The 19,068-nt window shown below is 40.6% G+C and overlaps 1 protein-coding gene across 5 annotated transcripts in view; it reads right to left on the bottom strand.

Moving 5' to 3' along the window:
* Nucleotides 1-15,187: 15,187 nt before the first annotated feature.
* Nucleotides 15,188-19,068, bottom strand: part of DNAJC5 (DnaJ heat shock protein family (Hsp40) member C5) — a 39,957-nt gene continuing 36,076 nt past the window's right edge. For 4 of the 5 annotated variants that reach the window (XM_063459463.1, XM_063459462.1, XM_063459465.1 and 1 more), the window contains 2 exons: nt 17,820-17,991; nt 15,188-17,659 (listed from right to left, as the gene is read on the bottom strand). In XM_063459463.1, the coding sequence (XP_063315533.1) occupies nt 17,553-17,659; nt 17,820-17,991 (279 nt within the window). In that variant the 3' untranslated portion in view covers nt 15,188-17,552. The remainder of the gene's footprint in view (nt 17,660-17,819; nt 17,992-19,068) is intronic. The other variant, XM_063459466.1, reaches the window with a different exon arrangement.

Raw genomic sequence — 19,068 nt, forward strand, 5'->3', positions numbered from 1 at the left:
AAGGGAACATGCCACAGTGTTAGAGAGACCAAAGTCAGCATTACCTTAAAGGATCACTATAGGGTCAGGAACACAAACATGAATTCCTGACCCTATAGTGTTAACACCAACTAGCCCCCCTGGGCCCCTCATGCCTCCATAAATATAGTAAAAATCTTACTGTATTCAAGCCTGAAGCTGTAACTCTGCATGCTGTTAAACGTGTTAAAAACAAGCAGTCTGCTGACATCATTAGAAGTGGTAGCCTGATCCAATCACATTGCTTCCCCATAGGATTGGCTGAGACTGACAAAGAGGCAGATCAGGGGCAGAGCCAGCATGATTCAAACACCGCCCTTGTCAATCAGCATTTCCTCATAGAGATGAATTGAATCAATGAATCTCTATGATGAAAGTTCAGTGTCTGCATGCAGAGGGAGGAGACACTGAATGTTTGGATGCATTTTAAGCAGCCATGACCCAGGAAGGATCTCTAACAGCCATCTAAGGAGTGGCCAGTGAAGTTATCACTAGGCTGTAATGTAAAGACTGCATTTTCTCTGAAAATACAGTGTTTACAGCAAAAAGCCTGAAGGTAATGATTCTACTCACCAGAACAAATTCAATAAGCTGTTGTTGTTCTGGTGACTATAGTGTCCCTTTAACTATATTCATTGTCAGCCAGTCCACACAAGTTTTGTTCCCATACATCCCTCTTAAGTTTCCATACTTAAGTAAGAGTATGTGAAAAGTAGTTAGGGTTGCCACCTTTCTTGGAAAACATACCGGCCTTACTAATTTGCATAATTAAATATGTATGGATGACATCACATGATGTAAATCACAAGCAGTGACATAAGAGAAAATGCTGTAAAATCACCAAAAAACTACTTAGTTTGATTCTGCTGTATAGATGGATTCCTCCCAGTGCCCCCATGTCTCCCATTGCCCTCATGACTCAGTGCCCCCATGTGTCAATTACTCCAGGTCTCAGTTTTCCTATGTATCAGTGTCTCAGTGCCCCATGTCTCCCAGTGTCCCCTAGTGTCGTGTCCCCAGGTCTCCCAGTGACCCTATGTATCACAGTGTCTCAATGCCCCATGTCTCCCTGTGTCCTCCAGTATTCCCATGTGTCTATGTCCCCATGTATCCCAGGGTCCCCATGTCACTAGGAAGACGGGGAGACCTAGGGACACGGAGACACTGCGAGACTAGGGGACACTGGTTGGGACACATGGGGACACTGGGAAAATAGGGGACACTTGAAAACATGGGGACACAGACACCAGGGGCACAAACACTAGAGACACTGGCTGGGTACATTGAGACATGGGGGCACTGGGAGACATGGGGACACAGACACTAGGGACACTAGCTTGGAGACATTGAGACACTTGAGGCACTGGGAGACATGGAAGCACTAGGAGACATGGGGACAGTGAGACACTGGCAGACTGGGGGCACTGGGAGACTAGGGGTCACCGGGAGACTAGGGGGCATTGAGACACCAGGGACACTGTGTCCCCATGTGTGTGTTATAATGTCTCCCAATGTCCCTCAGTGTCTCAGTGTCTGCCATAATGTCTCACAGTGTCCCTCCTGATTGGTGGCTGTCTGGTGAAGCTTCGTAGAGAGCAATTAGGCACAACAAAAATGTAAAAAAATACTTCAGTGTTCAGGTAATATGTCCCCGCACACCAAACTCTCTAAAGTGCGAAGTGCAGCTCTAATAATTAATTGTAAAAGGACACTTACCCCATAATTCTTCTTTTTGGGGTTTGGTTCATATATAAATAGAAAATAGAAAAAAAAACACATGCAATATAGTATGTATAAATATAGTATGTCTCCTTGCAGCCTTTCCCCCCATCCCTCACTTCCCTGAGCTGTAGGGAGTCTCAGCAGGGTGGGAGTTGCTGTCTGGACTCTCTGTAGCTGCTCCCTTGTGGATCAGTGAGTAGAGCTAGGCAGGGAGGGATATGCTGGAACTTCCTATCCCTCCCTGTCTCCACACACAGCGACCCCTACTGGCCAGTGCTGGTATTGCATAGTAATCTCTTGTTTATACTGAGAAAAATACCAGCATTTGTATTGCCAGTATCACTGCAATATTGACACCAGCCAGACAGCCTCAAATACTGTCTGTGCCAATAAAATAAAAGCCAGGTGGAATCTCTAAGAGTAGTGAGTGAAAAAAAAATGTAAAAAAAAAAAATGTAAAAAAAAAATGTTTTTTTTTTTTTTTTTTTAAATCAATGGGCCTATTCCATGGGCCTGGGCCTGGAGCTGCAGCTCCATCAGCCCCTATGTTAATCCGGCCCTGGTTATATCCACATTCTGCAGGAGAATCATTAAACATACAGCCTGATCTTACTGGCTCTCGGGTCGAAATAGCTCAAATGAAAACGTAGCTGGTTTGGAGGATTCTTCCTGTGAGACTTTGGTCTAAAATCTGAAATTCACAAATCACACTTTAGTAAATAAATAGCCTGAATAGTGACGTTGTATAGAAAGTTCTTTAGCAGCTGATGATGCCACAGTTCTATATTCACAGCCTTGGATTGCATATCTGCTTCTAATGACATGAAATAAAGATTACCTCAAGTATTATAAACACTGCAGCCCGCTGCAAGGAGCACCCTGACCCTGTTCTCCAGTAATAGGGCAAATTGTCTAGCAACCGTTTACCCTCTTACCTGGGTCTCTGCAGGGCTCGGGACTACCTGCTGGTTTGGTGACGGATGTCTGTCCAGGTTCTGTGGTGCTGACCGCCAATTAAAGGAACACTTCAGAGTTAGACATACAAACTTGTATTCGTAATGCTATAGTGCCCCTGTCCCAAGGTCTCTCACCTCCGCGTTCGATGACTAGAGGGTTAAACCCCCCCTTTTTTTTTCCACCTTACCACTTTCTAGTGCCGAGACTCTTTATAGGACCATAGAAGATGTTGGACATTCTCATGCAAAGCGGGCAGATGTCCAACTTCAGATAGCCGAGTAAGGAATTGCCTCTAGAGGTGGAGTTAACCCTGCAATGTAATCATTCTCAGAAACGGCAATTTACATTCCACAGATAACCACACAGGGGCTCTGCACAAAGACCACTTTAGTGAGATGAAGTGGTCTGGGTGCCTATGGTATTGATTTAAAGGCAGTCTATGCAATTAAATTTGGCTGATGACATCCCAATAGCAATGCCGGTGCAGAGTCTCACATAAAAACTTCAGACACCATCACTACTTCAAATCACTAAAGTGGCCATGGTGATTGGAGTAACTCTTTAACCCCTTAAGGACACATGACATGTCTGACACGTCATAATTCCATTTTATTCCGGAAGTTTGGTCCTTAAGGGGTTAATCATCAGATCCATATTATAACTTAATTTGCATTAAAATGACTCCCTTCTTTCTATCCTTGTCCCCCACACTCCCACCTTTCCAGACGTGCAAATGGCAAACTCTAGTCTAGACCAAATTCTACGACCTGCTATAGTAACAACTTTGCAATTTAGTGTGAATTTTCCAGTTATATTTTCAATGCACCCCCATCTGCTATTTAACCCCTTAAGGACACGACGTAAATATTCCGTCATGATTCCCTTTTATTCCAGAAGTTGTGTCCTTAAAGGGTTAATGAATACATCCAAATGTTAAAACTTACAATATACCTAAACACATTATATAATGGGATATAACTAAGAAATTGTAACCGAGTGTGACGCTGCACAGAAAGATTAGACTGTCAGCTCTTTGGAAAATAAAAATAATCAAAGCTGTTGACGTCTAATACAGCAAAGAAGGCTTTATCTTTTTGTTTCTATTAGTAAACTCCCTTGCCCTCAGAGCTTACAGTTGTTCGGTCTGTGATGTCGCTCTCTATAGTGTCCTTGGAGGAACTTTAGTGTAACAGAATATAAGCTGCATTGTTAGTTAGGTTCAGGACATTGGAGAGCTCATATGAGATGAGCAAATTACAGCTTCCCTGGAGAGCTCCCTGTCTGATATGGGGGGAAGAGACAAATAAAAGGGGTGTATGAGCTATAAATGCATTATTTCGCAACTAGCAATCAGAACAAAGGTGTGAACAATTGGGCAGCTTCTTCGAACCTCGGGAGAGAGGCAGCAGCTACTTGTACAGGTAGGAGACATTTGGAAAGTAGTACATTTATAAACATGCAGTCTCTCTATACAATATAGGGCACACCTGACACTACAGTCTTTACTAAACTGATCCATGTTGCACAATAGAAAAATGTGTATTTGCTTTTGCACAATTTTGCAAATTGTCTGTGTCATAACAGTCATTTACATGTATATGCAATTTAACAGGGTAGTGTATTCCCAAAATAGCTTCTAGTGGATGGAGAAAACTCTAATTCAATAAAATAAATTTTAAAAATGCTCGGGATGTGTATTAGACTAACACAGTAAAGGAATTGAAGAATGCTCGGGATGTATATAAGGCTCATACAGTAAAGGAATTGAAGAATGCTTGGGATGTGTATAAGGCTAATACAGTAAAGGAATTGAAGAATGCTCGGGATGTGTATAAGGCTAATACAGTAAAAGAATTGAAGAATGCTCGGGATGTGTATAAGGCTAACAGAGTAAAGGAATTGAAGAATGCTCAGGATGTGTATAAGGCTAACACAGTAAAGGAATTGAAGAATGCTCGGGATGTGTATAATGCTCATACAGTAAAGGAATTGAAGAATGCTCAGGATGTGTATTAGGCTAACACAGTAAAGGAATTGAAGAATGCTCGGGATGTGTATAAGGCTCCCACAGTAAAGGAATTGAAGAATGCTTGAGATGTGTATAAGGCTAATACAGTAAAGGAATTGAAGAATGTTCGGGATGTGTATAAGGCTAATACAGTAAAGGAATTGAAGAATGCTCGGGATGTGTATAAGGCTAACAGAGTAAAGGAAATGAAGAATGCTCAGGATGTGTATAAGGCTAACACAGTAAAGGAATTGAATAATGCTCAGGATGTGTATAATGCTCATACAGTAAAGGAATTGAAGAATGCTCAGGATGTGTATAAGGCTCATACAGTAAAGGAATTGAAGAATGCTTGGGATGTGTATAAGGCTAATACAGTAAAGGAATTGAATAATGCTCAGGATGTGTATAATGCTCATACAGTAAAGGAATTGAAGAATGCTCAGGATGTGTTTAAGGCTAACAGAGTAAAGGAATTGAAGAATGCTCAGGATGTGTATTAGGCTAACACAGTAAAGGAATTGAATAATGCTCAGGATGTGTATAATGCTCATACAGTAAAGGAATTGAAGAATGCTTGGGATGTGTATAAGGTTAACACAGTAAAGGAATTGAAGAATGCTCGGGATGTGTATAATGCTCATACAGTAAAGGAATTGAAGAATGCTCAGGATGTGTATAAGGCTAACAGAGTAAAGGAATTGAAGAATGCTCAGGATGTGTATTAGGCTAACACAGTAAAGGAATTTAAGAATGCTCGGGATGTGTATAAGGCTCATACAGTAAAGGAGTTGAAGAATGCTTAGGATGTGTAGAAGGCTAATACAGTAAAGGAATTGAAGAATGCTTGGGATGTGTATAAGGCTAATACAGTAAAGGAATTGAAGAATGCTCGGGATGTGTATAAGGCTAACAGAGTAAAGGAATTGAAGAATGCTCAGGATGTGTATTAGGCTAACACAGTAAAGGAATTGAAGAATGCTCGGGATGTGTATAAGGCTCATACAGTAAAGGAATTGAAGAATGATTGGGATGTGTATAAGGCTAATACAGTAAAGGAATTGAAGAATGCTTGGGATGTGTATAAGGCTAATACAGTAAAGGAATTGAAGAATGCTCGGGATGTGTATAAGGCTAATACAGTAAAAGAATTGAAGAATGCTCGGGATGTGTATAAGGCTAACAGAGTAAAGGAATTGAAGAATGCTCAGGATGTGTATAATGCTCATACAGTAAAGGAATTGAAGAATGCTCAGGATGTGTATAAGGCTAACAAAGTAAAGGAATTGAAGAATGCTCAGGATGTGTATTAGGCTAACACAGTAAAGGAATTTAAGAATGCTCGGGATGTGTATAAGGCTCATACAGTAAAGGAGTTGAAGAATGCTTAGGATGTGTAGAAGGCTAATACAGTAAAGGAATTGAAGAATGCTCGGGATGTGTATAAGGCTAACAGAGTAAAGGAAATGAAGAATGCTCAAGATGTGTATAAGGCTAACACAGTAAAGGAATTGAATAATGCTCAGGATGTGTATAATGCTCATACAGTAAAGGAATTGAAGAATGCTCAGGATGTGTATAAGGCTAACAGAGTAAAGGAATTGAAGAATGCTCAGGATGTGTATTAGGCTAACACAGTAAAGGAATTGAAGAATGCTCGGGATGTGTATAAGGCTCATACAGTAAAGGAATTGAAGAATGCTTGGGATGTGTATAAGGCTAATACAGTAAAGGAATTGAAGAATGCTCGGGATGTGTATAAGGCTAATAAAGTAAAGGAATTGAAGAATGCTCGGGATGTGTATAAGGCTAACAGAGTAAAGGAAATGAAGAATGCTCTGGATGTGTATAAGGCTAACAGAGTAAAGGAATTGAAGAATGCTCAGGATGTTTATAAGGCTAACAGAGTAAAGGAATTGAAGAATGCTCAGGATGTGTATTAGGCTAACACAGTAAAGGAATTGAAGAATGCTCGGGATGTGTATAAGACTCATACAGTAAAGGAATTGAAGAATGCTTGGGATGTGTATAAGGCTAACAGAGTAAAGGAAATGAAGAATGCTCAGGATGTGTATAAGGCTAACACAGTAAAGGAATTGAATAATGCTCAGGATGTGTATAATGCTCAGGATGTGTTTAATGCTCATACAGTAAAGGAATTGAAGAATGCTCAGGATGTGTATAAGGCTAACAGAGTAAAGGAATTGAAGAATGCTCAGGATGTGTATTAGGCTAACACAGTAAAGGAATTGAAGAATGCTCGGGATGTGTATAAGGCTCATACAGTAAAGGAATTGAAGAATGCGTAGGATGTGTATAAGGCTAACAGAGTAAAGGAATTGAAGAATGCTCAGGATGTGTATAAGGCTAACACAGTAAAGGAATTGAAGAATGCTCAGGATGTGTATAAGGCTAACACAGTAAATGAATTGAAGAATGCTCGGGATGTGTATAAGGCTAACACAGTAAAGGAATTGAGAATGCTCGGGATGTGTATAAGGCTAACACAGTAAAGGAATTGAAGAATGCTCGGGATGTGTATAAGGCTAACACAATAAATGAATTGACGAATGTTCGAAATTTGTATAAGGCTAATGCAGTAAAGGAATTTAAGAATGCTTGTAATGGTATTTTTATGGTGAATTCCATTTCCTCCATAACACTAATTGTAGCCATAATTTAAAATCATAACTCAATAAGCTGCAGACAAGAACAAATTAGCAGACGACCAATGTGGCACTAATCCTAATTTGGGGTTTATGTAGTTATCTTGGAAGAGACCCTAAATTTTCCATAGCATTTGAAATCTGGCAGAAAGCCTAAAATCAAAATGACCAAAATCTGAATCATTCCTGTTTGCTTTTCATGAGTTCCATAATTATATATGACGATGAACAGACTCACTAACTGGACCACTTACTAATCTGGGAATTTTAGTGAGAATGCACATTTTATGCCTAAAAATAGTAAAATTTGTAGAATCGGCTATATTTGCAGCTTGGCCAGTTTCGCCTGAAACCTGCAATTCCTTTGTCAATTCCTAAACCTCCTTTTAGTGAATAAACCCACCAGAAAGCTGAGAGCTTCATAAATGACACAACAATCCAGATGGAACAATAAAGAGATCCAGAATCATGAATGACATACAGATAGATAATGGAATGATGGCTAGATCGGTCAGTGGTTTCCAACTTGTCCATCTGGTCTTGGATTTAAGGCGTTTCTGAATTCTGTTCCTTTGAGGTTACTGACAGAACCCAGACCCCGTTTGCCTCAAGGACTCAGCTGGGAATCACCGAGCTAGAGTTACAATAAAATAAGTATATTTAGAGATTAATAGGTACTCTGACAAATATTTTAATGACAATGGACAACTGATAGACTGAAAGAGATGTATTATATTTCTGTTGCTCATTACAGGTCATCCTTTGTGTCGACCATGAATTGTTTGGCTGTTGGTCTTCTGCTGATCTTGATCCTGTGCAGACCCAGCCATCCCCTTAGCCTGAGATCTCACTACTTGGACCTAGCTCCAAACTCTGATTTGTGTGTAGACCAACTTGTCGTGGAGGGTTCACTTACACTACCTTCTCCAGGCAGGAGAGACAGGGAGCAAGACAGAAAGCCTCTGTGCCACAACACCTCCCTGGAGCCTTTCTGCCCAAGAAAGCTCATGGAGGCTACAAGGCAGAAGAAGGACTATCCAACCAGAAATCAGAAAAGAAAACCCAACTCACTGGATCTGACGTTTCACCTGCTCCGACAAGTCTTGGAAATGTCTAGGGCTGAGAAACTTGCACGGAAGGTTCTGCACAATAAGATGATTCTAGAGAATATTGGGAAATAGAAGGATGAAATGGGCATTCTGTTTATATGACAGAGTTCAAGGGGGGCATGAATTGAACAGATCAGATATCACTTTCTATTCTTCTGCTACTGGATGCAAAAATAGAAAAACTGCTTAGGATTTACAGAAACCTCTAAGGCACATTTAAAGGCCGTAAACATACGTTGCTATTTATTATAGGTTGATCAAACACTAGCAGATGTCTTCTTTAAAAGTCATTAAACTTTACAAATATTAGAGTGAAGAGATTCAGATACAGTGAATCTCCCAGCCACGCGTAGTGGATTTTTAAAACAGATATCAATTATAAATAGTTCACCAAGAATGGCGGGGTTATTAAACATTAGCAAATAGCAAACGTTTTGAAGGACATTGCACTGAAATGGGTTTAAACAATTACTTGTGATTCAGACAGGCCAACCAATAGGTTGTTTTTTTTGCTATATTATTTCACAACGTTCATTATCTGAATACAATGTAAGTACCTGATCACATTTAACTAAGGTACGTTTTCGTGTAGAGTTACAGTTTCTATGAGAAGGTAAATGACCATGGATAGACTGCTGTCTAAAAAAAAAGTCTGACACGCAGCTCTCAAAGTGTTGGGGAACTACATTGTCCATGATGCTTTGCCTGCTGGGCAGTGTGGGTTCTCCCTTTCGGCTTCTACTGCTCCAGAATCCAGCACCGCTATCATTTAGCTTTTGGCTACGTCTGCATTAACCCCTTAAGAACATGTGACGGAAATTTTCCGTCATGCTGAAGTTGTATCCTTACGGGGTTAAACATTTCTTTTTATCCAAAAATAACATGTGGGTGCTGAAGTGGACAACAATAAAAAAAAAAGGAAGTTTACACCTTTAATAAAGGCTGGGAGATAACCGTATTTAACCCTTACAATGCTGGAAGGCACCTCATTAAAATCATTGCCTGCCATCTCTACTCCTAGTACATGTCAGGACAGAACACGTTTATGAACAGGAATTCCTGTTTGCAGAAAGCAATGCTAGCAGCGGGGTACCAGAAGAAAAACAAAAATGAGATCTGTTGTCAAAATTCTAAGAAATCTGTTGGCAGGAGTTAGAACGTCAATATACGCAGTCTGCGAACAAAGCGGTTTATTAATTTACTTATTTCCTGTAAATCTAGGCCTGTAAAGAAACATTAATAAACAGTACAATGCCTGCTGTGTTAAAGGAACATTGAGGTTCACGTCAGCACAGAAAAGGTTAACTCATCCTTCCACTTGTTTAACTCAGAGAGCATCTGCTATAGTCAATGCTTGTTAAATATACTCCTAGTTTGTGCCATTTACTCCCACCTAACGCCTGCTTGAAAGAAAACCGGCTTCGTCTAGGAGACTCAATCATTGGCAAAGCAACAGTGTTGTCTCTGGCAAGAACTAGCAAAGATGATTTTTAAGAGCTAGATTGTCAGCTTCTCGTACTAGTGCCCGCCATTTTTACTCTGAATTCACTCACGGTCATCAATCCATATACAACTGGTGAAGATAAAAGAGGACTAGTCAGACGGTTCAACCCCATAATGGTAAGTTGGCACTAGAGACCTCTTAACACTATAACAATTTAATTCCCACAAAGTTGTTATGGTGCCCAGCGTGTTGCATTAAATAAACATTTTGAAAATCACCCATAACGTGTTTTAAGGTTTTTTTCCCCATGTGACAACCCAATCTAGTTCAGTCCTGGCACAGACAGGGCATGCTTTGCATTGTTGGAGGAGAAACATTGTCTCTGTCTCTCTTCCCCAACATTCTACAATGTTTATTAGCAGAAAGTGCGGCACTTCAAACTACAGTCGACTGGGTACGTTGGAAAGACTCCGTTCCAGATTAGAGCTCAATAACTTGATTTCCACATTATATTTGAGATCCCACAAACATAGGTTAACTATGGGGGATAACAAGACATTTAAAATCCTGCATTCTGACCGTTCCCATTCAAGTGCTTTCTATAATATTCTGTCTACGTAAAGCTCCCCGATAGCCGTCATTCCCAAAACCAAAATCTGAATATATCAAGGAACAATTCCGAAATGACAAATAGTGTGTAAAATAGTAATAGAAAACATTTTATCCTAGCCATTAATGAACCACTTTGTTTGTGAAACGCTAAGGATCTAAGCATCATGGGAAATTGAATTCTACAAACATTTACACTGTAAAGAACATTACTGCTGTATACATTTCAGAACGTGGAATATGTGTTGAGTTCTAGTTACATTCATATATACTTTTGTGGGGTAGAGGGTTTAAATAATGTTTATAACGATGGAATATATTTTTATTAACTGCTATTTTCACAACCCTCATCATTCTAACCACATGGGCTGAGTGGACTTATCAGTTTTTACCAAAAGTGTGGAATAATTAAAGGGACACTATAGTCACCTGAACAACTTCAGCTTAATGAGGTTGTTCAGGTGAGAAGTATAGCTCCCTGCAGCCTCTCATGTAAACACTGTATTTTCCATGAAAATACAGTGTTTACATTGGAAGTTAGGAACACCTCCAGTTGCAGTCATTCACAGTGAACCAGAGGGACTTCAGAGTTGATGGAGGCATAATATGCCTCCATCAACTCATATCTGCTGGCAGCACTGTGCACAGCATCCTGTGATTCAGTATCTCCTCCCTCTGCATGCAGACACTGAACTTTCCTCAGAGATTCATTGATTCAACTATCTCTATGTGGAGATGCTGATTGGTCAGGGCTGTGTTTGAATCTTGCTGGCTCTGCCCCTGATCTGCCTCTTTGTCAGTCTCAGCCAATCCTATGGGGAAGCATTATGATTGGATCAGGCAACCACTTCTGATGATGTCAGCAGACAGCTTGTTTTTCTGAGTCTAACAGCATGCAGATTTACAGCTTCAGGCTTGAATACAGTAAGATTTTTTACTATATTTATGGAGGCATGAGGGGACCAGGGGGGCTATATGGTGGTGTTTAACACTATAGGGTTAGGAATACATGTTTGTGTTCCTGACCCTATAGTGATCCTTTAAGAAAATGGGCAAAGCAAGTCATCACATATACCTTTTAAAACATGTATATTTTTGGAAGGAGTTTACTCCATTCTAAGTAGACTTTCATTAGAGATAGCATAATATCAACCTACAATATATTAACCTGCAAGTCAGATCATCAGATTTTCCTGACCAATGCCCACCAGATAATAATCCAGGTAATTTAAATCTATATATTTTGTCAGTTTGACTAGAACATCAAATGCACATTTTAAGAATTCCTAAAACCTCAGTTTGTAATTCACACATTTTGCGGATGACGGGTCAATTGTAATTAAAAAGACAACTTGATTAGCCAACCATCCTAAGGACATAAATTGTCCTAGAAACTAAATTTGAAAGGTTTTGTTTTTATGAGATGATGCAAATTCTCTGAAAATATTAGCACGTGTTCATTCCATATAAAACGTGTCTTTAATTTATTGAACAGAAACTCTGAACATATTTTAGGCAGTTTCACACACAATTGTAGCACCTTCAATATGTTGTGATGTGTTATTTTTGGGGAATTAAATATTTTTGACGTGACCAGGAAATAAACCCAACTTGGAAATGTATCCTTGCATGACATCACGGCAGCGTTCAATGACATCACTAAAACAGTCCAGATTTCATTTTCCACTGAGTTGTGATACATGTCCGTAACTTATTATAAACACTTTAAATTTGCCTCCGATGAGGGGTCTGTCTCAGCTTATTTTTAATTCGCCTTTTGCTGTATTTGTTACATCATTTGGCCGCATATGAGTTTGTTAAAGGGACTGCAATGCATAGTTTGAAACAGCCCTGTCTTAATTTGAAAACGTTACCTATACAGGAAACCTTGGCAAGGGTTGAGGGCAGGAAACACAGAGATGGAACATGTGGTAAGAGCGTAGGTTGTCACAAAACATCAGCTGATCTTTGCATTTGCTGTCTGGCTGGGACACCACGCTATTTCATTGGATTAACAACGTTTGGTCATGTTTGTCAAGTCTCAAGAAAATGTCCACAATAAATTAGTGCACCAGCCCTGCTTTCCTGACCTGACACTACTAATAGTCTAATAAAAGGGTTTATTATATGTTACCGGTTATTTACAGAACAGGTGACGGAGGTAATTTTAAAACTGAAGAATGGGTCATCAAGCAAAAATGTTTGTTATTTAGGTTCCGGTCAAAAAAATGTTAAAGGGTCTGGCCATGCACCAATACCACTTATTGTAGTAGTTTCGGTGCATAGATCATTCCCTTTTAGTGTGTCTCATTGCTCAATTTTCTGCCTTTTATGAATGTATTTAGTTTATTTCTCCATTTGGACTTTTACATCCAGAATCATCAGTTTGTTTACTTTAGAACTCTCAGGAGGTTGATTGCATCTCCCTGCACAGAGGTGTAAAACATTTAATGCAGCATAAATCATTACCCCCTGCCAGCAGCCTCCTGTGTGAGATATTCTGCAGACTTAAAAACCTTTACAGCTCAACATTATTGAACACACAATATATATCCCTCAGTCTTAGTGTGATTATATATATATATATAAATTTTTTATAAAAGTGCAATTATTTAGTTACATAGCTCAGGTTACTCCAATACAGCCCACTTTGGTGGTTATGATGCAAGGAGTACCCTGCCCTGGTTCCCCAATAATTAGGAAAACCGTTAAGCAACAGTTTGCTTCGCTACCTTGGTCCCCACGAGCTCCAAGGCTCCTTGGTGGTCTGGTGACACACTTCTGCAGAGGTGCAGAAACCACGGCTGTTGCCATTCATTGCCAATGACTGACAAAACCTGCAAAATCTCCAACAGCAGAGGGGTTAAACTTCGCATGTGCAGCATTTTATATCAAAACGCTGCACATGAAGACTCCGGGCAGCATGACCACTTCAAATCAGTGATGTGGTCATGGTTATTAGAGTAAACCTTTAAAAAAATCTAACATCATTAAATAACTGGTATATGGCATACATGTGTTTGGGGTACATTCACTAAGTAGCTGTATGTGTTCATAACACGTTACATACTTCCTGTATCCACAATGTGACTATGAGACGCATTGGCAAGCACGTTTGAGCACATTTTAAGCATATTTTCAATGAATTTTTTACCCATTTTGTAACCTATACATTCCCTTTACTGATCAAACCGCTAGTGCAACAGACAAGTAAACTATCAGCAGATTAACAAATGATTGTCATGTTCTTTATGATTATGTCCCTTTTAAAATAAAATAGATTCCAGCTCTATCCCTTAAAATTAAGTGCTAGAGAGGTACATATCAGCAATCTTAGAGGTGTGAGCACCAGAATTTGAAGTGCAAGTCTTATGGCAGAACAAAAAGTGAAAGAGACAGGATTTACTGGCTCGTTGCGTTTACAAAAACACGAATAAGACACGAATAAGACACGGCAGACGGGTAGAGGTTCCTGCACTGAAACATTTATTTTACAGGTAGTGGTTCAGATAGTTTAACTTCCTTCTGGTTTTGTTTCACATTAGGTAATATTCAGACATACATAATGACATGCTACAAACAAAACATGATTCTCTTTTCTGCAAAATGTTCAGAGGGACCTCCTTGTTACCCCAATCCCCCTTCCCAGCCCCCGATAACAGAACAGATGTGCAGGCGTCGACCCCTCCTTCATATTCTCTAACACGGGGAATGCGCACTACGAATTCAGCCATTTACAGATCACTCACCGCTTCTAAGATAAGAACCCACTGTCAGATCATAACGGATTTCAATCACGTAGATCAGAAAAGGAACAAAAATCACTGACACTAAAAGGGATAAATTACCCGTTACCCCCACAAACATTGGCATAAACCCTTTAAGAGATGCTTAGTGACTGCAGGCATTTAGACGTTTTATGTTCAGTGTTGCAACCTTCTACTGTATGCAGATAAAAACATTTACCAAGATTGGTAGGAGAAATGACAATGCCTTTTAAGCAGATATTTGAGGAAGCAGTAAACATGTGACGATAAAGAAAGTGGTTTCTGGGCATCTGCTGATGTAGTTGCCCAATCTCAAATTTACCCATCAGTTTACAAGAAAAGTTCACAAAAGTGGCTCTCCTGAAGTCTGCTAAAAAAAAAGCAAAATAGCAGTTCAGCAGCTATTTTGTAAGAAATATATGGGAAGATACAGTTCCGCTATACATAATTAACCCTTTAAGGAGGGGCTGTCACTTTTCTGGAGGTGTCTTATTAATTTTCTTATCCTCGAATGTCCTACTGAAGGGTTTACTGGGTTGAGGAGAACAGTGGAGGGAAGTGAAAAAAACAAACCTACGGTACATCCACAGCTCTTCCCCACGCAAAGCAAAGTCACCAGCCTATGACACGCCAGGAATTTGCATTGTACACTCAGGCTGTGCCAGGACAGTATGGCATGCAATGCATAAATTAAAAATAAACACGGCAGAATAAATAAATAATAAAATAAAAAAACTTTGTTAATTTATAATTGGCTGCCTGGTTGTGCAAACAGACAGACAAATGACAGCTCCACTTTAAAAATCAATGCTAGGTTCACGCCATCATAACAATGAGGTCCTTCGAGACATTAGGCCCTCATGGGCAGTCATAGTTATCATCAGACATTACGTCTGAGATACTATATTTCAGGACTAGATTGTTATGATGCATAAGTCAACACAGGCCTTAAGGGGTTAAAAGGATTGAAATGTACTAAAGATGCTGAAAATTATCCCCATATTTATACATTTCCATTCAGAGGGTAAGAAAAATCCTTTGCAGGACACACATAGGTCTCGATTTTATAAGCTTTCCAAATGATTTAATACGGTTAGAAACATTTCAAAATGACTTCTATACAAACATTCTGCGGACAAGGCATAGGCAACCTTCGGCACTCCAGATATTTTGGACTAGACCTCCCATGATTCTTTGCCAGCATTAAGGGTGTAAGAGCATTATGGTGAATGTAGTCCACATCATCTGGAGTGCCGAAGGTTGCTTACCCCTGTTGTAGACTCTGAAGATAAATCCCTTGGATAATTTTCTTACAGTGTTAAATCATTTTAAGCTCACTAAATCGCGGCCTTATTTGGCTAATTTGCAAGGTTACATAAACTGGCATTTTGGCTTGTATGTGCCCTAAAATATATCTAACAGCCAACAGAAGCAAATTCGTGTATAAACCATTTTTCTATAAGAAGGCTGTGGTTTTGTCACCATTTCACGTTTAATTTTGGCTATTTTATCTCCCACAATTTATCAAACACAGTTTACACTAAATTCCTCTTTCATATGTGCATTAGAAAACAGTGATAACAAATAAACGTTCCTTTAAAAAAAAAAAAAAAAAAAAAAAAAATCATTCACTAAACTGTTGATAACTGGCTCACAAATATGTTTTCCAAAGCAGCAGAGTTGGAACAAACCTCTCGAATTTGGCTAAAATTTAGATATTTTTCCAACTCAAATATTTTGGCAGAAATTGTGCAAGTTGCCTGCCAACTGTTTAGTGAATAAACTTTATTAAAAAGAACATGATTGATTGTGAACAGATCAGCCATTTATTTAACAGTTCCTCTCTTTCATTTTGGTAGACAGGACATTTCTCTAGAACAGATAGAGGTCACGCATTGTCTGAGCCTTTTCGGATCACCTGTCATGCAGCCTGGTGCTGGTTTCCTAATGACGAAGCACTTAAGCCTTGCAACGAACCTGATACAGTATATCAGATCAATCACTGCAAGGTCTTGCAGATGGATCCAGTGGCCAAAGGGTCGCTAAGGTAGTGAAGGTTTTTTTTTGTAGTGAAACTATAAGCATAAAAATCACACTGCTAATTTGAGATTATTATGGTCTGGTGGAGGCCAGTAAGAGTTTTTGCTCAGTTTTGACGACAAAGGGAGAAAGGAGTTCGGATGAATTCTATTTAGCACAGAGAAGGCTATACTCTCACCACATACATACACATACAGCGCTGTGTACACTAGTGACACTATATACAAATAAAGACAGCACTGTATATACTACTGACATTATATACAAATAAATATGGCACTGCCCACACAATGCACAGCTAAGTATACCGCCACTACTGCACCAAAGATTGCGTTTGAACAGAGGGGAGCTCCTTACTCTCTTATAAATCTCTAGTTTACAGGAAAATTCAGGGAGCAGAGAAAGTCCAATCTGATTTCCTCACCCTTTAACAGACAGTGGAGGTAAAATGTGGAACATCCTTTGAAAAGGATTTGCAAAAACACGCCTATTGCTGGCTGAGGCTCATTAGGAATTGTAATTCCAATAAGGATAGCTAAGCGGAGCACCTCGTGAGAGGGGGCGAGGAGATGTTAATGGCTAAGATGGCTGCATGCAAAAGGGGTGAGGGGAATGCTCCAAATTGGGCTGACTCTCTCACCTTCAAATAAGAGGTAACGAAGACAGACAGCTTCTTAATCTGCACCCGTAACGGAGGGGTTCCCTAAACGTTTATACCAAGAGAGGCAGTATAGTCAGCACCAAGCACCACTCACATAACATCCAAACATCCTGATACAGTCACTCACACAGACACATGATTAAAACTGGATCTTCCCCATGTGAGGGCGAAAACCCATAGTCTGAGCAGAACCGGAAATAGTGTTCACTACGTTAGATTCCTTATTGGGAGGGGAGACTGGTGTGCACCGCAGGGGCAAAAGAGAGGGGTTCGGGGTTGCGGAAGTAACAGGTCCCATACAAAAATATACCTAATAAAAACTAGACATGAAGAAAACAAAAATAAATTAAAAATAGTTTGTCAAGAGGAGGAGTGAATAGTGAGCATGCGGCGGCTTTCTCGGGACATTCAATCATCGCACCACAAGGGGGAGCAGATAAAAGCTGGTCAGATGAAGAGGCTGGGGGATGCTTACACAAAGGGGACCAGGGACAGATTCAGTTCCTCCCCCTCCTCTCTAATCCTAGTCATCCGGGGGGCCTGGCGTACTCTCAGTTGAACGATTCGGTGTTGTAGCTGGCGTGGGAGTCGCTGGTGAGTTGTGTGGTTTCTGTGGCAGAGCTGGGTTGTACCAGAACAGGGCCATCATTGGTGTCTGCTGAGAGACAGAACATGTCAGGGTTAGGGAGGTGGGAAAAGAGAAGGACAGAAGAGGAGTGAGTGGGCGAAGCTCGAAGGGCTACAGACAAGAGGTATCTGAGGGGAAAAAAAAGTGAATAATAAAGCATAAACTAGGAAGTACTAAAGGTCACACTCACCCCTCTCGTCAGACTGTAGCTGTGCCTCCAGGTCTTCAGGTGACACATAGAAGTCTGGCTCGTCGCCCTCTGGTGGTCGCGGTTTGCATTTTCCACAGCAGCAATTACAGCAACAGCACAGACAACAGCAGCAGTAACAGCCGGTGATCAGTCCACAAAACATGAACAGTGCCTGGAGAAAGGGGGAGTCCACATTTATACCATGAATGACAATATATAAACACCCCATGGTTATCCACAGCACCCCAATATATGCTCCCGCAGTCATTAGTCTGCAACACATAAGTACATATCGCTCACTGCTATGGACTGCATCTAAATATATACATACTAAGCCATGTATAGCACCCCAAAACACAGATTACCATTAGAGAAGGAGCAGGGCAGAGACATGGAGAGGGATAGGGGTGCAAATACATCTGTGTCCAAACACAGCCCACCACATACACATCACCCCTCCCCATTAATACAACCCTGCATGCATGCATGCATGCATGCATGCATGCATGCATACACACACACACACACACACACCACCCCATTAATACAACCATGCATTCACACACACACACACACACACACACACACACACACACACACACACACACACACACACACACACACACACACACACACATCAACCCTCCCCATTAATACAACCCTGTATTCACACACACATTACCCCTCCCCATTAATACAACCCTGCATTCACACACACATTACCCCTCCTCATTAATACAACCCTGCATTCACACACACACACACATCGCCCCTCCCCATTAATACAACCCTGCATTCACACACACACACACACATCGCCCCTCCCCATTAATACAACCCTGCATTCACACACACACACACACACATCGCCCCTCCCCATTAATACAACCCTGCATTCACACACACATCGCCCCTCCCCATTAATACAACCCTGCATTCACACACATCGCCCCTCCCCATTAATACAACCCTGCATTCACACACATCGCCCCTCCCCATTAATACAACCCTGCATTCACACACATCGCCCCTCCCCATTAATACAACCCTGCATTCACACACATCGCCCCTCCCCATTAATACAACCCTGCATTCACACACATACAACCCTACATTCACTCACATCGCCCCTCCCTGTTTAATACAGCCCTGCATTCAAACACACACACACACAACCCTACATTCACACACACATCGCCCCTCCCTGTTAATACAGTCCTGCATTCATTCACACACCCAAAAACCTATA

The sequence above is a fragment of the Pelobates fuscus genome, chromosome 6 (assembly GCF_036172605.1).
Source record: "Pelobates fuscus isolate aPelFus1 chromosome 6, aPelFus1.pri, whole genome shotgun sequence".
In the NCBI taxonomy this organism is placed as follows: Eukaryota; Metazoa; Chordata; class Amphibia; order Anura; family Pelobatidae; genus Pelobates; species Pelobates fuscus.